The sequence below is a fragment of the Ahaetulla prasina genome, chromosome 17 (genome assembly GCF_028640845.1).
Source record: "Ahaetulla prasina isolate Xishuangbanna chromosome 17, ASM2864084v1, whole genome shotgun sequence".
Taxonomy (NCBI): Eukaryota; Metazoa; Chordata; class Lepidosauria; order Squamata; family Colubridae; genus Ahaetulla; species Ahaetulla prasina.
Genome location: NC_080555.1, coordinates 6,088,960 through 6,112,592, shown reverse-complemented (window position 1 = coordinate 6,112,592; position 23,633 = coordinate 6,088,960). Strand labels below are relative to the sequence as shown.

General features: G+C 43.1%; 1 protein-coding gene across 1 annotated transcript; it reads right to left on the bottom strand.

Annotated features, from left to right (window-relative positions):
• Nucleotides 1-2,274: 2,274 nt before the first annotated feature.
• On the bottom strand, nt 2,275-22,474 carry LOC131186571 (uncharacterized). The gene is made up of 9 exons (XM_058160288.1): nt 22,163-22,474; nt 21,804-21,906; nt 15,046-15,287; nt 12,988-13,050; nt 9,640-9,742; nt 8,397-8,686; nt 4,810-4,881; nt 3,687-4,132; nt 2,275-3,423 (listed from the first exon to the last, which is right to left on the bottom strand). Exons 1-9 carry the CDS (start codon nt 22,169-22,171, stop codon nt 3,354-3,356), a joined length of 1,398 nt encoding a protein of 465 aa, XP_058016271.1. The 5' UTR covers nt 22,172-22,474; the 3' UTR covers nt 2,275-3,353.
• Between the last annotated feature and the right edge of the window lie 1,159 nt (nt 22,475-23,633).

Here is a 23,633-nt window from a genome sequence, read left to right as displayed (position 1 = left end):
ACACAACACAGTTGTGTATTGAACCCACTTGAAACATGGCCCAAGCAAGTATGGAAGAAACCTTCATGGGACTTTTATTTGGAAGCTGTGATTGAAAATTGGGTGCTGGGGAGGAGAGCACAATGCACAGGTTTTCTTTAGACAAACTCGTATCTCAAGAAAAAGGAAAAGAAGTCGGAGAGAGACGGGCAAAAAGAGATGGAGGATGTTGTGGTCCACCGGTGGCCTGCAGAGCTGGCAGCAGAGTCGGACAATGGGGAGGCTGGGGAGGAACATGGGCCAGTCCTCAGACAAGGGCTCTGCGTCGGAGGCTGAGAGGGGCCAGGGCCATTTGGGAGTTATGTGCTGACTGTCAAGGTTCCAGAAAAACCTCTTCTGCATAAAAAAAACTCAGAAGCCATTGTCTTTCAGAGTTCTTTACTAGCATAAGGAAACTGGCACACGATGAGTGAAATTCCAAAACTGAACTTCCGGATTCTTTTCCCAGTTATACAAACCCCAAGAGTCCCACCCCCCTAACCCCTTTGCTGGTCACATGGTCCCACATTCTCCCAGTTCATTCGAATATCTTCCCGCCACTCCTCCTGCAGATGTGAACACCATCCGACCTTGACTGCTTAAAGAATGTTACCATACCCCTCAACCCCCCTTCTTCCCCTCAGGGGAAAAATGTGGCAGCGTCTGGAAACCTAAGGCCTAGTATGGTTTCCAGGCCTGACACTGACACTGTTCCCAGTGCACGCATGCGCAGAGCTGCCAGAACACACGAACAGTTAAGACAAAAGGGCCGACTCAGGAGTAAGGCTTGGAGATGATTGGTCCCTCCCATAAGACACAAAGGAGGAGCAAAGGCAAAAATGGAAGTGTAAAGAAATACCCTCAGAATACCCTGCCTGCGTAGATGGTGCAATTGCATGTGCAGCGCACGGCGGGGTGTAGGTGTGAAAGCTGTGAAAAAATTTTTTTTTTAAAAAAAAGGCACCTTGGAGGAATGCATAAAGCTGATTCCGCCCTCTGGAGAAGCCTTCGTAGAGGGAAGCTAAAAGGACTCAAAAGCTCGGAGCAGAATAATAATTTTTGGTGCGAGGCCTATATAAGGAAAGTTTCCAAGCAGGAGACGGGGGGCAGGGGAGAGGAGAACGGGTCCCAGAGGCATGGAATGCTACGGAGTTTTTATTAATCATCCCAAAGTTGATTTGGTGGGCAACAAAGAAAGGAAGGACAAAAAATCGGAATTTAAACAGCATGGACCTTCAAACACATGTATAGAGACCATTCACCCTCCCAAGCTTTGAAAAAAAAGGAAAAAAGGGGGGGGAGGAGGATTCTCCATACCAGTAAAATACAGAAAGAACAGCCAATAAGGGCAACGTCACTGGTTGTGTCTCAACCCAGTGAGTCTAGGACCGCCGAGCGGTGTAGATCGATGCACGCACAAGTACATCCCATTCAAGGAACGATGTCTTGACTACACCTCGAAAAACTCCCAGTGTTCCCCATGGCTCACCGCCAAGCTAGATGGAGATCCCAAAGAGATCCAGGCAGGACCGCTAAGAAGATCCCTTGAGTTTCAACAAGGCGAATGACAAGAACCAAGACGAAGCAGATGCCATGTTGTACCGGAAAGAGAAATACGAAGACACGGGCGGCAATGCAGGGGGCCATTGAACGCACCAACACTTCCGTTTCTCTCAGATTCGAACTTCCTGAGACGGCTTTTCTAAGGGAGTGGAGCTGCTAGCTGGGCGCGATTCTCTGGGTCGGAAGCAGGCACCGTCCAGTTTTGAGAAGGCACTAAAAATAAAATAGCTTTCCTAACTTTATTTAATTATTTGGCTAGGCCTGGCCGGCCCTCAGCAGATCCTTTTGAAGTTTGGCCAAACTCTCACCAAAAGAAAGGCTGGGTAATTTAGGCACTCTGGGGTTGATGCCTGGGGAGGGGGGGGGAGATTTTGGGGGCGGGGAGAAGGGGAGTTGGCATCTTCTTCTTACTACAATCGACAAACCTCGAAAACAAAAACAAAACCCAGCAGGTGAAACAATAATGGTCAGGTTGGTTTTTCCTTTTTCGTCACTTGGAAGGCACTAACTGGTGCAGAAATGGTTTTCAAGCGGCTGTTTTAAACTGTAGAAGATTTCTTTCTTGAAGGGAGACTGGGGGGGGGGGGGATGAAAAACCAGGGGAGGGGTCCGTCAAAGGAAGGTAAGCGGGAAGAAAGGAGGACAGATTTCCTGTTGGTTTTCAATGATTGCACACGACACTCGAGATGTTTTTCAGCGTGCGAGCAAGTCCGTGTTCACACAACCTTTATTGAGCAAGAGTTCGTTCCAGCATCTTCAGCGTGTTCAAGCATTCATTTCAAGCAAGCGTGCCATTTCAAGCAAGATGTTCTGTCTCCTTCCCCATTTCAGACTCATGAGCTGGCCTTATCAGTCCTGGCAGAGAAATCGCAGCTGCCTGACAAAGTTCAAACAAATGACTCACGTAGCAAGACTTTCAGCTCTTTGTGAAACAGTTCAACTAAACGTTTGCTTCCTGTGGAGTGAGAGCACTCCCAAAGCTCCTTATATATCCTGTGGGGTGAAGCTCCTGCCCCACCCTTCCTTTTGATGATGCCGCCTCTCTAATCTTCTGAACGTGGGTCAAGCCAAGCTTGATTATTATTATCAGCTGGGTCTGAAGGCGTAGCCTGAGGAAGGGAGGAATCAGGGGATGACGGCCTCATTACGTCCTCCGACTGGTCTGGTTCTGGCTCCTGGAGCCGATCCAAAGGAATCGGTGCTCCCGAGGTAAGCCTTACCGGCCCTTCCCCCTCACTCTCAAGAGTCACTTTCGGGCATGGGGCCAGGTTCGGGGGCTGGAGTCACAACACAAGCATTTGTTTCCACCCATTTTACACAGTGTGGTACTCCCCCTTGTATTCATACAAGCATTTGTATTTAGGGAAAGTTTGTATCGTGTGATGGGAGGGCTTGCTGTTGCAGGTGCGAGATATGCACTTCGGCTGACCCACCTAGGCATGACTGAAAGTACACGTATGTAGCAAAGAGAGAATGAAACAGCTAAAAATACAGTTGTTATGCCGATCTGCGCTGAAGCATCAAGGGTGGTTTCCACAGTCTCCTGTCCTCTCAGCAGAAGCAATTTTTTTGCTAAAAGTATGAGATGGACAAGTGAGGCCATCTTAGTGACCATCTACTCTACAATACCGCCCCCCCCCAACTCAGAAGCTCAAATTGGCTGTCTATGAAGAAGCTCTGCGAAAGTGATTCCTGGATCGGAAAGCCAGATTCCGGTGATTCCAGCGTCTGGGATGACATTTTGGGAGTCGCACCTCATTATGTCCCCTTGCTCACTGAGACGTCCTGTGTCGAGGTGGGGCCAGGGGCTGGTCTCTGGAGGGAGCCACGTGGACAAGAGACCTGGAGAAGTTAAGCACAGAAGTGGGAAGATGTTCAGGTTAGGGAGGAAGGGCAATAGCAACAGCTCTTAGACTTATATACTGCTTCACAGAGCCTTGCAACTCACTTTAAACGGTTTACAGAGTCCGCCTCTTTCCCCCAACAATCTGGGTCCTCATTTTACCCACCCCGGGAGGACGGAAGGCTGAGCTAACCTGGAGCTGGTCAAGATCAAACTACTGAAAAATGGTCCCCCTGCTCGTGTGACTAAGCCAAATACATACCCCATAGCCCATATCTTCTGCAGCACGAACGCCGCTATGTTGTCAATCACAATGCCCAGTTCGTGGGATTTGCCCGAGTATTGGATGTAGCCCCAGGCTAGCAGGGAAAGAATCAACAGACCCACGATTAAGTTGCACAACTGGGCAACCACGCTCAGTCCAATGTACTTGGTGATCCCTGAGGTCACATAGAGAACCACGATCATGGCGAAGTGGATGGCGAGTGTCCGGAAAGTGTTGAAAATTTTCTTTCTCTGGTTATGCTTGGCCAAGTCTTCAAAGAGGTCGCTCAGCTCCTGCATCAACTCGTCCTCGTAACGTTGGCTGAACTCTCGGCCTCCCATCTTTTTGATGCGACGGAAGTGCTCCAAAGCCCGCACACTCTGCTTCTGGTGCTTTACTTCCAGCAACTCGGGGGCCACATAAGGTTTGTCTCCACCACAGATCTGGAGGGAAGACAGGACCCAGGCAGGTTAAGCTATCGGGCATGGTAAAGCAGGCTGAGAGAGCCAGGTTTGGTGGGTGGTTCAAAGCACCAGGCTAGAAACTGGGAGATTGTGAGTTCTAGTCCTCCATTAGGCATGAAAGTCGGCGGGATAACTTTGGGCCAATCATCAGGAGACTCTGAATTCTAGTTCCATTCCAGGCATGAAAGCCAGAGAGATGACTTTGGCCAATCACCAGGAGACGGTGAGTTCTAGTTGTGCCTTAGGCATTAAAGCCGGCTGGGTAACTTTGGCCCAATTACCAGGAGATGCTGAACTCTAGTCCTGCCTCAGGCATGAAAACCAGTTGCATGACTTTGGCCAATCCCCAGGAGACTGAATTCTAATTCCGTTCCAGGCATGAAAGCCAGAGGGATGACCTGGGTCCAGGTCACCAGGAGACAGTGAGTTCTAGTCCCGCCTTAGGCATAAAAACCATCTACGTGACTTTGGGCCAGGAGTTTTTTGGGGGGCCTGGAAACATGGAAACAATGCGAAAACATTTCTTGGCAAAAAAAAAAAAAACTCTCAACAACCTCTCTACAAAGTCAGCAGGAGTCAAGAACGACTCCTGGGCAGCCCCTACATGTGGCAAACCATGGGTAAATGCCACCCCACCCCACTCCCCGCCCCCTCACCTTTTCCATTCTTCTGTAATACAGATCTTTGGCTGAAGCGACAGCCACCAGATTGTTGGCTTCAGCGGTAGCCTGCAAAGGAGGAGAAACAACTTCAGAAGCAAACCAGCTGAGTTTTCCCCCACCCTCTGCTAAGAGTTAGGAAAACCGTAGAAAAAAAGAAAAACAAAAAATTTGGCAGGTTGCATTTGGAGCTTTAATGCCGTAATTTTTGTGTACAGTTCTGTAATTTTATTCACTGTAGCTGTTAGCCCAGCGTTGCCTGGGTATTTATAGATGTCGAAGCCTTTATCTGACATGGAGCCATTGAGAGGGGCTTTTCTTCCCCCTACTCCAATACCCATCATCCCTTCCCCCTCCCATGCGCTCCTCTTTCCTGCCCTGTCTACAATCCTACTACTTTGACCTAAATCCATCAGGCACTTCCCCATTGCTCCACTGGAGGGCAAACGTCATGGCTGGCTTTCCAGAGAAAGCTGCGAAGGAACCGACATCACAAACAATTGCCACTCTAGGACACCGCACTCGTTGTCCTTAACGGCCTAGGCTCTCCCTTCTTCTTCTTCCCATGACATCACAAATAATTGCTGCTCTAGGACGCCACACTCACTCTCCTTAACAGCCCAGACATTCCAGAGTTATGCTGGAACACACACACACAAACACACACACCAAAGGGGTCTTACCCCCACAGTATTTGTTTCCAGAGAGTAAGTCATCTGTGTACCAAGTTTGGTTGAAATTGCTCGAGGCATTCCAGAGCTATGCTGGAACTTACATACATACATCCTTTTTCATATAGATTGCGACTGGAGCCAGCTCTGCAAGCTTTGTAGAGGCAATATAGGCAGTTCTCGACTTATGACCCCAACGGAGTCCAAAATTTCTGTTGCTATGTGAAACGCTTCTGAAGTGATTCGTCCCAGTTAACGACCCTTCTTGCCACCGTTATTAAGCGAATAATTTTGGTTAAGTTAGGAACATGTGGGCTGTCAAGAGGGAATTGACTTTGCTTGTTAGGAGGTTGCAAAAGGGGATCACACAACCCCAGGGATACTGCAACCGTCATAAATATGAGTCAGTTACCAAGTGTTCTGAATTTCGATCATTTGACCATGGGGAGGCTACAAAGGCCGTAAGTCGAGGGCTACCTGTAACCACCACCCTAAATTGTAGCAAGAAGTCAAGTGATTTTAACTCTTCCCTCTCCAAGCGAAACTCACCAACAACATGGATTTGGGGTGTGGCAGGTCTTCCCCTGGTAAATCTTAATATAAGCCTAGGACGAAGGAAGGAAGGAAGGAAGGAAGGAAGGAAGGAAGGAAGGAAGGAAGGAAGGAAGGAAGGAAGGAAGGAAGGAAGGAAGGAAGAAGGAAATTTCTAAGAAGTATGTCAATTGCAAGAAAGTTCAAACAATCTAAGCCCCAGAGCTTGCTGTAACAGCATTGCCAAAAAGGCATTAAGAATTGTTAACCTAATTTTGCGAAGCTTCTTCTCCGGTAACATTGTACTGCAAACTACGGCATACAAAACCTTTGCCAGACCAATTCTCAAATACAGCTCATCTGCCTGGAATCTACATTGTATATCGGACATTAATACAATTGAGCAGATCCAGAGATATTTCACGAGAAGAATACTCCGCTCCTCTGCTCATATTATATACATTAATGATCTCTGTGACCATATTATAAGTAATTGTATTCTCTTTGCTGACAATGTTAAACTATTTAACACTACCAACAATACAGCTACCCTTCAAAAAGACCTTGACTTTGTGTCGGAATGGTCAAAAACTCGGCAACTCCAAATCTTAACCAACAAATGCTCTGCCTTACACATTGGAAAAAAGAATCTGAACACTAAATACAAACTTGATGGACACTACCTTATAGATGACCCCCACCCCATTAAAGACCTTGGAGTTTTCATATCAAATGATCTAAGTGCCAAAGCCCACTGCCACTACGTCGCAAAAAAGGCTTTAAGAGTTGTAAACTTAATCTTGCGTAGCTTCTTCTCCAGAAACATTACACTACTAACCAGAGCATATAAAACATTTGCTAGACCAATTCTTGAATACAGCTCGCATGTCTGGAATCCATACCTCATTTCGGACATTAATATAATTGAGCATGTCCAGAAATATTTTACAAGAAGAGTTGTCCACTCCTCTGATTACAACAAAATACCTTATGCCACCAGACTTTAAATTCTGGGTTTAGAAAATTTAGAACTCAACCGCCTTCGACAAAACCTTATCTTAACTCATAGAATCATCTGTTACAACGTCCTTCCTGTTGAAGACTACTTCAGCTTCAATCATAACAATACACGAGCGCACAATAGATTTAAGCTTAATGTGAACCGCTCCAATCTTGACTGCAGAAAATATGACTTCAGAAACAGAGTTGTTAACGCCTGGAATGCACTACCAGACTCTGTCGTCTCTTCCCAAAATCTCCAAAGCTTTAACCAAAAACTATCTACTATTGACCTCACCCCATTCCTAAGAGGTCTGTAAGGGGCGTGCATACCGTTCCTGTCCAAATGTTCCCTTTGATTGTATCCAATTTCATATACTTACGATTATATATATGCTTATATATCATATAGTTATTTCATGCTTATGCTTACATATAATGTTGTGACAAATAAATAAATAAAATAAACAATAGATTCCCTTATGCCACCAGGCTCAAAATTTTGGGTTTGAATAACCTGGAACTATGCCACCTACAGTCTGACCTATGTGTAGTACACGCAATTGTCTGCTACAACATCCTATCTGTCAAGGACTAGTTCAGCTTCAACCTCAATAATAGATGGGCAAACAATAGATAGGCAAACAAGGTAAACCACTCCAAACTGGACTGCAGAAAATACGACTTCAGCAACCGAGTGGTCAACGCCTGGAATGCACTACCAGACTCTGTGGTCTCATTCCCCAAACCCCCCAAATTTTAACCTAAGACTGTCTACCGTGGACCTCACCCCACTCCTAAGAGGTCTGTAACGGGGGGGTGCAGAAGAGCACCAGCGTGCCTTCCGTCCCTGTCCTACTGTCCCCATTTATTTGTAATTCCCTGTGTTCCTGTCCATGATTATACTTATGCCTGTTACCTTGTACATGCTCGACAAATTAAATAAATAAATAAAAATAAATAAATAAATAACCCCCCTGCTCAAGTAGAAGACCCAATCCCATTTCAGACCAATGGCTGTCCAGTCTCTTCTTGAAAACCTCCAGTGATGGGAGCTCCCACAACTTCTCTTTAATTCCAGGTTGCTTCTCTCTTTAACAATCTTCCACCCGTTACTTCTTGTCCTGCCCTAAAACACTTTGGAAAATAAGTCAACCCCCTCACGGGCTTGGGGGCTAACTGCGACTCCCAGAATTCCCTAGCTCCCAGAGCCAATGGAATTCTGGGAATTCTAGTCCTAACACAACCACTAAGCCCTAAGCGCTAAGTGGGATGACCTTCTCATCACTCACAATAACAGGGAAATGTTATTTTTCACTATTTTGATCATTCCAAGACAGGGATGACAAGAAATTTGTCTAAATCTCCAAAGACCGCACTTACTTGATCACTCCGGACCACGCCATAGCGCAGGCAAGTGGCAAAATGCTCAGAATTTTTGCTGAAGGGATTATATTCCATTGTTTGGCCCACCAGCATCTCTGCCTTGTAGACAATCTCATCGGGGCTCCAGGCATGATATTTGGAGTCATGCTTGTTGTTCACGCAGTAGCGATTGGTCCCTGCCACCAGGAATAGCAGTTCCTTCTTCACCACTGCTCTCCGGGCAAAGATATTCATGGAGCTGGAGCTGGAGCTGCAGCTGCAGCTGAAACCGCAGCTGGAGCCGCCATCTGGTTCATGTTCAGAAGGAAAGAGACAGTCTGATGGGCAGGAAGGAAAGAGTCCGTGCCCAGAAACTCAAAACCATAAAAGAAAATACTTATAGCTCAGGGTTATCCTTGGTTCTCTCTGAGCTTGGTGGTTCTCTTGCAGGTGTTTCATTACCCATTGCAGGTAGTTCTCAACATACAATCACAATCTGACCAGAATTACCATTGCTAAGCAAGATGGTTATTAAATGAGTCACATCTAATTTTACAAACATTTTTCCCATGGTTGTTAAGTGAATACCACGCCCGTCAAGCAAATCCCGCTTCTTCCTTTGACTTGGCCCGTCGGAGGCCAGTTAGGAAGGTCGCAACATGGGATCATGTGACCCTGGGATGCTAGAAGCATTCGTAAGCAGCGGTGGGTTGCTACCGGTTCGCCCCGGTTTGGGAGAACCACTAGTAGCAGCAGCGGGAGGCTCCGCCAGGGGTGAAATCTAAAAATTTCCCCTACCGGTTCTGTGGGCGTGGCTTAATTGGTCGGCATGGCTTGGTGGTCAGATGACTGGGTGGGCGTGGCCAATAACAATAAATAATAAAAATAATAAATAAGGTATACAAAACAATAAGAGGTATCAAAAACCAACTTTCACACTTTACACACACAGGCCACTGAAAAGTACCAGAGGTCACCATGTTCTTCGCGCACATGCATCCCATTGGACTTGCAAGGCAATGGGATGCGTGTGCACAAGGAACATGATGGCGATGAACATGGTGGGCGGGGCGAGTGATGGTGACCAGGGGACCAGTTCGGGGGCATGGCCAACTGGCCATCGCTACCGGTTCGGTGACCTTGGCCAAATTTCCGCCAACGGTTCGCGCAAACCGGTGTGAACCGGCTGAATGCCACCTCTTTCCATGATGGAGTTTTGCCTTTGTCGTTTAGCCAAACCACCCCAGAATTTGTTCCTTACTTGACCGAGTCAGATGGATGACGTAGTCTGAGCCGACGTAGACTGCCCAGTGTCGGTGACACATCCGGGAGATCTCAATCAAATCCCCAGGCTTTGGATCCACCTGTGAGGTAAGGAAGACCAATTTGAAAAGAGAGGTAGCAATTAGATCAGCCTTCTCTATGACACACTCGAGAATAATTTTCCAAGAACAACAGAGTTGGAAGGGACCTTGGAGGTCTTCTAGTCCAACCCCTTGCTCGAGCAGGAAACCCTAGACCATTTCAAACAAATGGTTGTCCAATCTCTTCTTAAAAACCTCCAACACCCACAACCTCTGGAGGCAAGTTGTTCCACTGATTAATTCCATTTATAATAATATCATAGCATTATAATACAATATTTTAATTGATATAATTATGTATAATATATAAATGATAATATAATCATTGTCAAGGTTTAGGCAGCATAACTAGTAATATGCCTTAAACCCAGGAGTGTGTCCAAGGCCCACTTTTATAAAAAAGATGTTGAGACTCTAGAAAGAGTGCAGAGAAGAGCAACCAGGATGATGAGGGGACTGGAGGCTAAAACATATGAAGAACGGTTGCAGGAATTGGGTATGTCTAAAGATCTAGGGGAGACATGATAGCAGTGTCCCAATATGTCAGGCCCAAGTAGGTAGTGTTGTGCCTCGTCCGCTTTCCCCGCAGCCGGGGCCTTCTTATCTGCTTCCGAACGCTGAGGAATGTCCTAGCATGCCTCCTGGCCCCAGCCCTGGCTCCATGCCCAGACAGGCTGAGGAAGAAGAAGCGCCTCCAGCCCCCAGCCCTGGCTCCATGCCCAGGCAAACGGAGCAACTAGACTCCTCCCCCTCCCCCACAGTATGTGAGCCTGAGGAAGGTCAATTACCAACAGCTGCAGACTGGAGTGACCCTCGCTTCAGGAGAATTGATAAGCGACAACAGAAGGAAGGGAGGGGCAGGCCTGGATAAGTGCTGAGTCCTGGAGCCACACCCCATGGCCTATATAAAAGATCTGCTTTCTGGCATTCTCTGAGTCAGGCAAAGTCTACCTTATCTTGCTGAAGTCACTTTCTGGTCTCCTGCCTGCCTTGAGAACTTTGCTAGGACTTTGGCAGAGCTGCAGAGGCACGCCTGATACGGATTTCCCTGACCCAGCCGTCAGCGGAGGAGTGGGACACGACAGGTAGTAGGAAACTCAGTCCGTGAAAAGAAAAAAACTTTATTTGAACAGCTGAGAATTACTTCATTCCCAGCATCGTTCAACTCAAAGTAAAACAAATGCCTCCCAACACAAATTCCTCAGTCCTACCGCAAACCTTGGTCCAATTAGGCAAACAGCCAAAGGCCTTTCTTGGCAAAAGTTCAGAAGACACCGATACAAAACACCCACAATTTCTGGTGGCAACCTGTTCCACCGGTTAATTGTCCCCAGCGCTAGGAAGTTGCTCCTTAATTCCAGGTTGCTTCCTTCCTTGATTAGTTTCCCTCCATCGCTTCTTATTCTGCCCTCTGGTGTTTTGGGAAATAAGTTGACTCCCTCCTCTTTGTGGCAACCCCTGAGATACTGGAAGACTGCTATCATGTCATGCCCCTAGTCCCGTGATGGCAAGCCTATGGCATGCGTGCCACAGGGGGCATGCAGAACTGTATCGGTGGGCACGTGAGCTCAGCTCTGGCACGCATGTGTGCACCAGCCAACTGATTTTCGGGCCTTCTGGGCCCATCGAAAGTAGGGAAACAGGCTGTTTCCGAAGGGCCTTGGAGGGGTGGGGAAGGCCCATTTTTCGCTCTCCCCAGGCTGTTAGAAAGGCTCTGGAGCCTGAGGAGGGTGAAAATGGTCCCACCGCGACATCACGTGCCAAAAGTGGAGGTCATGGGAGGGGGGGGGGTTGCATGTGCATGCAAGGGGGTGGTGCATAGAATTATGGGTCTGGGCACGCGCGTGCATGACCCCACCTCAGTCCCCCCGCTTTTGGCACACGATGGCAAAAAGGTTAGCCATCACTGCCCTAGTCTTTCTTTTCTCTAGACTAGCGAAAACCAGTTCCTGTCATTGTTCTTTGCATGTTTTGATCTCCAGGGCATCCTTTAATCATCTTAGTTGCTCTTCTTTTCACTTTTTCCAAAGTCTCAACATCTTTCTTTCTTTTTTTTTTTTTTTTTTGGTAAAAGACTGGCACAAATTAAGCAATCAAAGAGAGGAAGCCAAAAAATCTGAAATAGAGGTTTTTAAAGAGCAGGGACACCATTTTTTAAAAGTGCAAAATTAACCGCTGGAAGTTACTGCCCCTTGGATGAATGGAAAAGCCAATTAGAATATTCGATAGAGGAAATAAGAACTATGGCCGTCCTCCTAGCTGTAGATTCCTCCAAACTAAGGGAAACATGGAACACCCGTAACAAGTTCTTTGGGCCCTTCTTCCAAAGGAGAAAGAGGTTCATTCTGTAGGTACTACTCTCTTAATGACCAGTCAGTTAGCATGCCTTCAAACTTACAACAGACTTTGAATGGGCTATTTATGAAACTTTTTGGGAACGGCCACACACCCCCACGGTGTGTCGCAACTGTAATGTTCAGCATTTCTTTTACTGTTTGGGGGATATATTTCCAGTTTCCAGCAAAGAAATTGACTCATTTTGTCGTGTCCCACTCCTCCGCTGACAGCCGGGTCAGGGAAATCCGAATCAGGCGTGCCTCTGCAGCTCTGCCCAAAGTCCTAGCAAAGTCCTCAGGGCAGGCAGGAGACCAGAAAGTGACTTCAGCAAGATAAGTTCGACTTTTGCCTGACTCAGAGACTGCCAGAAAGCAGATCCTTTATATAGGCCATGGGGTGTGGCTCCATGACTCAGCACTCATTAAGGCCTGCCCCTCCCTTCCTTCTGTTGCCTCCGCCTATCCAGCCTTCTGATGCGAGGGTCACACCAATCAGCAGCTGTTGGGAATAAACCCTCCTCAGGCTCACATGCTGTGGAGGAGGGGGAGGGGTCTAGCTGCTCCGTTTGCCTGGGCATGGAGTCAGGGCTGGGGCCGGGAGATGCTCCTTCTTCTGCAGTTTGTGTGGGCATGGAGCCAGGACTTGGGCCGGGAGGCATACATTCCTCCGTGTTCGGGAGCAGATAAGAAGGCCCCGGCTGCTCTGAGGGCGGGCAAGACACAACACATTTAATGACTAGGGTGTTTGCTTAAGAACTGCCATAAAAACAGGTGCGGCCCCAAGGCGACCCGTTTAACTATAACTCCATGCTCAATTCCGATCATAGGTTGTAGAAATACTTGTATAGGTATGAGATTTTCATAAAAAGACTCTCCCCAAAGACAAAATAAAATAAAATAAATGCATACATTGGAGGAGCCACTCAGGGAAGAGAAAATTGTTTCCTTTCGTAACTTGGCCAGATTCGGGACCTGCAATTTGAAGAGAAAGAGGATCAGCAAAGATTTTTCATCAGTGTAACGATAGAACGTATTAAGGTTATCTACAGTTTCACCAGATACCCCAACCTAGAAGGTATGGTAGAACATTGTATACAATCCTACGACTGGAAGGGACCTTGGAGGTCTTCTAGTCCAACCCTTATTTGGACTTGAGGACACCAATGAATCCAATGAGGTTTCATCAGAGGTTCACAACATCATCAGCAACTTCCAGACATCAACCATCTCTCGCAGTGGTGAAATCCAAATTTTTTTACTACTGAATCTATGGGCGTGGCTTGGTGGGCGTGGCTTGGTGGTGTGGCAGGGGAAGGATACTGCAAAATCTCTATTCCCTCCCCACTCCTGGGGCAAGGATATTGCAAAATCTCCATTCCCACCCCACTCTGGGGCCAGCCAGAGGTGGTATCTGCCAGTTCTACCAACTACTCAAAATTTCCACTCCCGGTTCTCCAAACTGCTCACAGTTTCCGCTGTCAGAACCTGGTGGATTTCACCCCTGATCTCTCCTGATGAAATCATCGACATTTCCCGCGATGGCCCTGAGTTCAAGAACAGCGACAGCTCGGTGGCCCCACGCTTCTGCAGAGTCGTTTGCAAGGGCGAGACCACCAAACGCAAATTCATCTCCACAAGAAACTCCCCCGTCAAAAGCTGCACAAACCGTAAGAAACTTTGTTCACAGTCAAACCTGTCCCTACTACAACGTGCCCGTGCCCGCAAGCTCCGCTCGGAGCTCAAAAGCCGCCAGGACTATGGAGAGACTGACCTGTATATAGACTACCACGCTGACTGCATCAAACGCAAGGCCAGCATTCTGCGTCCAAGCAACTACCCCACCACAACAATCCTAACTAGGCCTGCACGCCCCCAACTTCCTCCAGGTCCACCACTACAGAGCTTAAATGCAAGCTACTTAACTCAAGAAACCTCGCAAACTAAATGCCTGAATTACTACTACTACTAAATATGGCCCTATTCGACCTTATTTTTGTCTGCAAGATGTGGTTGAATGTATCCTTTCCAGATTCCATTACCACAGTAAGTGACCATCCTGTTTACCGCAGAAGGGGTGGTGTTTCTATCTTCTATAAAATGTCCCTAGCTCTGAAAAAGATTCAAGTTACACAGGAGCTTGCTCTTCCCGAGACCATCGTCTGCGAACTGTCCCTAAATGCAACATTTCGTTTCTTACTATGTTACAGAGCCCCTGATTACGACCCTGGTCATACGAACAAGTTAACTGCACTACTAACATGGGCAGCCTCCTGCCCGCACCCCCTTATCTTTCTTGGTGACCTCAATTTACCTCTTATTAATTGGACCCTAAACGAATGTACAACCAAACCTATACATGCAACCCTGTACAATGCTGTTACAACTCTACGGCTGGAACAGTTGGTCACGAACAACACTAGGCTCAACAACTGCTTAGATCTCAACTTCTGCAATAGTCTAAACTCAATTTATGGTCTACAAGTTGAAGACTGTGTTCCTGTCCATGTTTATATTTATGCCTGTTACCTTGTACATGTTTGACGAGCTAAATAAATAAATAAAAATAAACAACCCCCCTGCTCAAGTAGAAGACCCAATCCCATTTCAGACCAATGGCTGTCCAGCCTCTTCTTGAAAACCTCCAGTGATGGGAGCTCCCACAACTTCTCTTTAATTCCAGGTTGCTTCTCTCTTTAACAATCTTCCACCCGTTACTTCTTGTCCTGCCCTAAAACACTTTGGAAAATAAGTCAACCCCCTCACGGGCTTGGGGGCTAATTGCGACTCCCAGAATTCCCTAGCTCCCAGAGCCAATGGAATTCTGGGAATTCTAGTCCCAACACAGCCCCTAAGCACTAAGTGGGATGACCTTCTCATCACTCACAATAACAGGGAAATGTTATTTTTCACTATTTTGATCATTCCAAGACAGGGATGACAAGAAATTTATCCAAAGACCGCACTTACTTGATCACACCGGGCCACGCCATAGCGCAGGTTATTAGCAAAATGCTCACAATTTTGGCTGAGGAGTTTATATTCCATTGTTTGGCCCACCAGCATCTCTGCCTTGTAGACAATCTCATCGGGGCTCCGGACATGATATTTGGAGTCATGCTTGTTGTTCACGCAGTAGCGATCAGTCCCTGCCACCATGGATAGCAGTTCCTTCTTCACCACTGCCTTCTGCGCTGAGCTGGAGCCGTCATCTGGTTCATGTTCAGAAGGAAAGAGACAGTCTGATGGCCAGGAAGGAAAGAGTCCGTGCCCAGAAACTCAAAACCATAAAAGAAAATATTTGTAGCTCAGGGTTGTTCTTGGTTCTCTCTGAGCTTGGTGGTTCTCTTGGAGATGTTTCATTACCCACTGCAGGTAGTTCTCAAAATACAACCACAATCTGGACCAGAATTACCACTGCTAAGCAAGATGGTTGTTAAATGAGTCACATCTAATTTTACAAACATTTTTCCCATGGTTGTAAAGTGAATACCATGCCCATTAAGCAAATCCCGCTTCTTCCTTTGACTTGGCCTGTCGGAGGACTGTTAGGAAGGTCGCAACATGTTATCACATGACCCTGGGATGCTAGAAGCATTTTAAGCAGGTTTTTTTGATATGATGGAAGACTTGGAATTAAGAGATGCTTGGCGCGAACGCAGTATGGAAGAGAAGGATTTTGCCTTCTTTTCTGATAGACATCAATCTTTTTCCAGGATTGACTTTATATTAATTACCAATGATTTTTTTTTCTAGGGTGAAGAGAACAAAGATATGTTCAAGAATTTTGTCTGATCATAGTCCGGTTTGGATTGAATTTGAATGGGAAAAAATTAGAAAATCGTGGAGATTGAATGAAAACTTATTTAAATATGAACAAAATGTAGAAGAGTGTAAAAAACAAATGAAAGAATTTTTTATTATGAATATGCAAAAGGGTACATCTATTGAGATGGTTTGGAACGCAAGTAAGGCTTTCATGAGAGGTGTACTTATACAAATGAATAATAAATATAGAAATAGGTTGCAAAAAAAAAAGATTGGAATTAGAGGAGGAAATTAGAAAGAAGGAACAGTTACTTATAAATAATCCAGAAGACAATAAAACAGAAGAATTAGTAAATATCTTAAAAGGACAGTTTAATATGATGATGGCAGATCAAGTGGCAACTAATTTACAATATGTCAAGCATAATACTTTTAATAATAATAATAAACCTGGAAGGTGGTTAGCTTATTTAATAAGGAAGAAGCAGAAATCATGTATCATTGCTAAGATAGAATATAGAGGTAAAGAAGTATTTCAACAAAATTTGATTTAAAAAGCCTTTTTAGAATTTTATACAAAATTATATGCTGGAGATTTGATTAAAGATATAGACATAGAAAGATATTTACAAGAGCAAGGTATATGTGAGCTTACCGTAGAACAAAGGGAAGAACTGAATCAACATATTACTTCAGAGGAAATAATTTTAGCAATTAGACAGCTTAAAATCGGGAAAGCGCCTGGAAAAGATGGCTTAATGGCGGTTTACTATAAGAATTTGCAAAATGAAATGGCTTTTATTTCATTAATACCGAAGGAGGAGCAAGATCACGGGTGAAATGCTCCCGGATCGGACGGGATCGCACGATCCGGTAACGATGGCGGCTGCTGGTTCGGAGGACCGGTAGCAAAAATCCCTGGCCCTGCCCCCCTGCCTCTGCTGAGCCGTACCATCTGCAGAGGGTTTTTTTTTTACTTTTAAAAGCCGGTTTTGCTTCAGCTGAAACAGGCCTTTAAAAGGAAAAAACAGCAGAACCTTACTTGTACTCTTACTTGTAGAAAACATGTTTTCTACAAGTAAGAGTAGAGATTCTAAGGCACTTACCTGATTACTGATGAATGCATGGCCACAGCCCGAAAGCAGTTTCAGTTTCAACCAGACAGAATCAATCGCTCAGCTAATCTATTTTCTCGGTGATCAACTGGCTGGCTTTGCTGGCTGAGGAACTCTGGGATTTGAAGTCCACAATAAAATAAAATAAAATAAAATAATAAAATAAAATAAAATATTTGTGCAGCTTTCTGAGATTTGGTGTGTTTCTGTAGTGTTTCACTCTAACTACACAAACATACAAAATCTCAGAAAGCATAATGTGTGTGTGTGTGTGTGTTGTGTGTGTGTAAAGTGTGAAAGTTGGTTTTTGAGCTTTTTGTGGCTGTGTGAAATGTGAAGTGCAGCTGCTTTTACATTGTGTGTGAGTCAGTTGTGTTGTGTTGTGTGTGTGTAAAGTGTGAAAGTTGGTTTTTGGTACCCCTTATTGCTTTTTTATATTTTGTTTATTATTTTTATTATTTATTGTTATTGGCCACGCCCACCAAGCCATCTGACCACCAAGCCACACCCACCAATTAAGCCACACCCACAGAACCGGTAGGGAAAATTTTTAGATTTCACCCCTGAGCAAGATTGTAATAAACCGGAAAATTATAGGCTAATATCACTATTGAATATTGATTATAAGATTTTTGCTAAAATATTAGCAAATAGATTAATGCCAGTTATGTGTCAAATAATTCATACTGATCAGTCAGGTTTTATTATGAGTAGACAAATGAGATATAATAGGAGATATATTGTAAATTTATTGGAATATTTGGAAAGGAGCAGCCAGGTTTTAGCAGCGCTCTTTTTTCTGGATGCTGAGAAGGCTTTTGACAGATTGCATTGGCAGTTCTTATTTAAATTAATAGAAAAAATGCAATTTGGAGACTATTTTATACAAGCAATTAAAGCAATATATCAGACGCAAACAGCCCAAATAATAATAAGAGTTTAACAGAGTCTTTTAGAATTGAGAAAGGGACAAGACAAGGATGTCTCCATTATTGTTTATTTTAACTTTAGAAATTTTATTGAATAGAATACGTGGTGCAAGCCAAATAAAAGGTATAAAAATTAAACATCAAGACTATCGATTAAGAGCGTTTGCAGATGACTTGGTTGTTACTTTATCTCAATCTATTCATTCAGCCATATATTTGAAAGAGATAATTGATCAATATGGTAAGGTATCTGGATTTAAAGTGAATGAACAGAAGACTATGATGATAACCAAAAATATGAATACTAAACAAAAAGATGAATTGGAAACAGTAACCGGATATGAAATAGTTAATAAGGTTAAATATCTAGGAGTATATATCATAGCTTCGAATGTGAAATTATATAAAAATAATTATGAAGTATTGTGGCAGAAAGTACAGAAGGAAATGGAACATTGGAAGAAATTACAATTATCCTTATTGGGAAGAATAGCAGTAATAAAAATGAATGTTCTGCCTAGGTTTTTATTTTTGTTTCAAATGATACCAGTACTTAAGAAGGATGCAAATTTGCAGGAATGGCAAAAAGGGATTAGTAATTTTATTTGGATGGGTAAAAAACCGGGAATAAAATTAAAGATAATGCAAGATACACGTGAAAGAGGGGGTCTAAAAATGCCTGATTTGAAATTGTACTCTGATGCAGTTGTTCTTTCATTGATCAGTGACTGGTTTAAGTTAACAGAGGAAAGAACTTTGAATATAGAAGGTTATGATTTGTTGTATGGATGGCATGCCTATTTATTTTATGATAAGAAAGTGGATAAGATTTTTAAAAGTCATATTCTTAGAAATGCTTTGTTAAGGGTGTGGAAGAAATATCAATACAAGTTAGATTATAAGATACCAATATGGGTAATTCCTAGGCATATGATAGAGAATATAAATATAGAACAAAAACAAGAGGTGGTTACCTATAAAGAACTTCTTTTTGTAGAAAAGGGTAAATTAGAATTAAAATCTCTAAATAAACTGAGAGATGAAGGCATGAATTATACTTGGTTTCAGTATGGACAGTTGCAAGCTAGATGGAGATTAGATGAGAAACTGGTATTATGCAAAATGATGAAAATTTGGTAAAACAAATTAGAGATCAAGATCATATGCATATTAAGAGGTTGTATAATGTATTGATAGAAATAGACTCTGAAACAGAATTAGTTAAGGATTGTATGATAAAATGGGCACAAAATACTCAACAACCTATAATGATGGAAACATGGGGAAAAATATGGGTTAGAAATGTCAAATTTACACAAGCACAAAGTTTAAGAAAGAATTTTTACAAAATGTTTTATAGATGGCATTTAGACCCTAAAAAATTGGCATGTATGTATCCGAATATGCAAGCTAAATGTTGGCGATGTGATTGGGAGGATGCTACTAATTTTCATATATGGTGGACTTGTAAAAAAATCAAAGCATTTTGGATTAAAATATGGTGGATTATGCAGAATATTCTGAAAAAGAAGATAAAATTTACCCCACAGTGGTTCTTATTGGGTATAATTACAGACTGTACAGTTATAGAGACTAAGCTGATTTTAAATTTAGTAACAGCAGCGAGACTTTTGGTTGCACAATACTGGAAGAGAGAAGATTTACCTATGATTGAAGAATGGACACTTAAAGTATCGAATTTAGCAGAAATGGCAAAAATTTCTCCGTATTTGAAAGACCATTCACAAGAAAAATATGTATTGGAGTGGAGAAGTTGGATTGATTATATTGAAAACAAGTATCGGACTAAAAAGTATCAAATAGTTTATGAATAATGTTAGGAATAGCATATATTAATGTATATGTTTATATGAGAAAGGGGAGTTAAGGGGGTGTTGGAAGAGGGTGGATATGAGTTCAGATTTTTGCTGTATTTTAGCTTATGATTGTTAGATGTTATACCCTGCATTTTGTTCTGGGAAGTCTCGGGGGGGAGTTGGGGGGGTTGGAGGGGAGGAGGGAGGAGGGTGGGGGGAAGTGGGGGGGAACAATTGTTTTAAAAAAATTTCTTGGTAAAACTTTTTCAATTAAAAAAAAAGAATGTAACGATGAAACAGTTAAAGCAAACCTCTTTAACACATTCTTTGGCTCAGTCTTTGTTAACAGTGATGGCACATATCCGACATTCCCCAATCGTACCAACAATGAGTACAACGACTTAATGCATATAGATTTCGCAGAAGATAATGTTGAAAAAGCTCTTCGCAAACTGAAACCATCTTTATCTATTGGGCCTGATGGACTATGTGCATACTTCTTAAAAAAACTTTCCACTAATATAGCAGAACCCCTAAGCATAATCTTTGATAAAGCTTCACGACTGGTTCCCTTCCCAAACTTTGGTCTCTAGCCACAGTCATCCCTATCTTCAAAAAAGGAGATCCCAGCCTAGTTGAAAATTACAGACCAATCTCTCTATGCTGCATCACCTGCAAAGTAATGGAATCTATCATCAACCAATCCATTACCCTCCACCTAGAAACAACCAACCTACCCTCTAATAAACAATTTGGTTTCAGAAAGAAATTATCATGTAACTTACAACTTCTCCACTGCAAAAACATGTGGACTACTAATCTTGATCAAGGCAAAGCAATAGATGCAATCTACATAGACTTCTGCAAAGCTTTTGACTCAGTAGTACATGATAAACTTCTCCTAAAACTAAAATCCTACAGCATTTCAGGACCTCTTCACAATTGGATAACTGCTTTCCTGTCAAACAGACAAGAAGTGGTCAAAATTGGCAATGCTCTATCAAATCCTGTTCCTGTCAAATGTGGTGTTCCTCAAGGCAGCGTTCTTGGACCAACACTCTTCATACTATACATAAATGATCTCTATGACCATATCTCAAGTTATTGTGTTCTCTTTGCTGACGATGTCAAACTATTTAACACCACCAACAATACTACTACCCTTCAAAAAGACCTTGACTTTGTATCCGATTGGTCTAAAACCTGGCAACTCCAAATCTCAACCAGCAAATGCTCAATCTTACATATTGGAAAAAAGAACCCAAACACTCAGTAAAAGCTTGATGGACATTACCTTACAAATGACCCCCACCCTGTTAAAGACCTTGGAGTTTTCATATCAAATGATCTAAGTGCCAAAGCCCACTGCAATTACATAGCAAAAAAGGCTCTAAGAGTTGTAAACCTAATTTTGTGTAGCTTCCTCTCCAAAAACTCTACACTACTAACCAGAGCATACAAAACATTTGCTAGACCTATACTTGAATACATCTTACCTGTCTGGAACCCATACCATATCTCTGACATTAATACAATTGAACACGTCCAGAAATATTTTACAAGAAGAGTTCTCCGCTCCTCTGAAAACAACAAAATACCTTATCCCACCAGACTTGAAATCCTGGGATTAGAAAACATAGAACTCCGCCGACTCCGACAAGATCTGTGTTTAACACACAGAATCATCTTGCAATGTCCTTCCTGTTAAAGACTATTTCAGCTTCAATCGCAATAATACAAGAGCAAACAATAGATTCAAATTTAATGTTAACCGCTTCAATCTTGATTGCAGAAAATATGACTTTTGTAACAGAGTTGTTAATGCTTGGAACACACTACCTGACTCTGTGGTCTCTTCCCAAACTCCCAAAAGCTTTAATCAAAAACTGTCTACCATTGACTTCACCCTATTCCTAAGAGGACTATAAGGGGTGTGCATAAGAGCCCAAAAGTGTCTACCGTTCCTGTCCTATTGTTTCCTTTCTTTATATATACGCTTATATGTTGCATGGTTGTTTCCTGCTTATGCTTATATATACTGTTGTGACAAAATAAAATAAAAACAAAACAAAAAAACCACTCCAGAATTTGTTCCTTACTTGACGGAGTCAGATGGACAACGAAGCCCGAACCCACGTAGACTGCCCAGTGTTGGTAAACCTTCCGGGAGATCTCAATCAAATCCCCAGGCTTTGGATCCACCTGTGAGGTAAGGAAGACCAGTTTGAAAAGAGAGGTAGCAATTAGATCAGCCTTCTCCACAACACACTCAAGAATAATTTTCCAAGAATAATAGAGTTGGAAAGGACCTTGGAGGTCTTCTAATCCAACCAAATGCCTTCCACATCTCTAGGCCAGCTGCTCAACTGATTGTTTCAAACCCAAGACATGGGACTAAGGGCTTCCAATCTGAATCAAAGTTTGGCAAACTTTTAAGTGTCTCTTCTGTTTCACTTACCTCCTCCATCCTGGATGTTTTGCTAGTGATATCTTTTTTCTTTTTTTTCTTTTTTTGAACAAAGCTGCGGCTTTGTTCGTCCCAGAAATCTGGAGCAGCAAAATTCCTGAGCTGTTTTGGGGGATCCCGTCTGAACGCAAGTAAGGCATGGACGGAAAATGAAAACAAAGCAAACACAACGCAGCCTTTGCTCACAACCACTCCCAAAATGGAAGCGGCTTTGCTGTAAATGATTTGATATTCTATTTCCAGGTACACCGATAAGAGACCAAAACTGAAACCGGCTCGTATACCAGGCCTCCAAATTGAAGACTATCAGCAAAGATTTTTCTTCGGTGCAAGAAAAGATCATATGATCTAATCATAGGGTTGGAGTTCTTCTAGTGCAAACTTGGACAAAGGTTGTCCATTCTCTTTTTGAAAACCTCCAGTGATAAGGGAGGGAGGGAGGGAGGGGAGAGAGAGAGAGAGAGAGAGAAAGAAAGAAAAAAAAAAAAAAAGAAAGATAGCAGAAGAACAGCGTTGGAAGGGACCTTAGAGGTCTTCTAGTATAATCCCCTGCTCAAGGCAAGAATCTTTATCGCATTCTGGACAAATGGCTGTCCAGTCTCTTCTTTTTCTTTTTTTTTAATTGAAAAAGTTTTAACAAACAAAAACATTTTCCCCCTTTTCCCCCCCCTCCCCCCCACAAAACCCCCTTCCCTCCCCCCCCCCCCCCGGCTTCCCAGGTCAATCACAAGGTATTGTTATACATAAATCAAACATAGAGTAAAATTTTCCCTTCTAATCCAATTAACCTCATCCAAATCTTTTCATTTCTCAACCCCCCCATTACATAAAATAATACTTCCTAATTATTCAAAGGCAATCTGATATTTCTTAATCTGATATCTGTTTTGTAAATAATCAATCCATTTTTTCCATTCAATTAAATATCTTTCCTGCGTATTGTCTTTCAAAAAAGCTGAGATTTTAGCCATCTCAGCCAAATTAGTAACTTTCAATATCCATTCTTCTATTGTAGGTAACTCTTTTTTCTTCCAATATTGTCCAATCAACAGCCTTGCTGCTGTTATTAAATTCAGAATCAATTTAGTCTCAATCCCTGTACAATCCGTTATAATTCCCAAAAGGAAAAATTGCGGCAGGAACTTTATCTTCTTCTTCAGGACATTTTGAATAATCCACCAAATTCTTATCCAAAAGGCCTTAATTTTCTTGCAAGTCCACCAAATATGAAAATATGTATCGCTTGGATATCAGGATACATACGTGATAATTTTTTGGGATCTAAGTGCCATCTATAAAACATCTTATAAAAATTTTCCTTCTAATCCAATTAACCTCATCCAAATCTTTTCATTTCTCAACCCCCATTACATAAAATAATACTTCCTAATTATTCAAAGGCAATCTGATATTTCTTAATCTGATATCTGTTTTGTAAATAATCAATCCATTTTTTCCATTC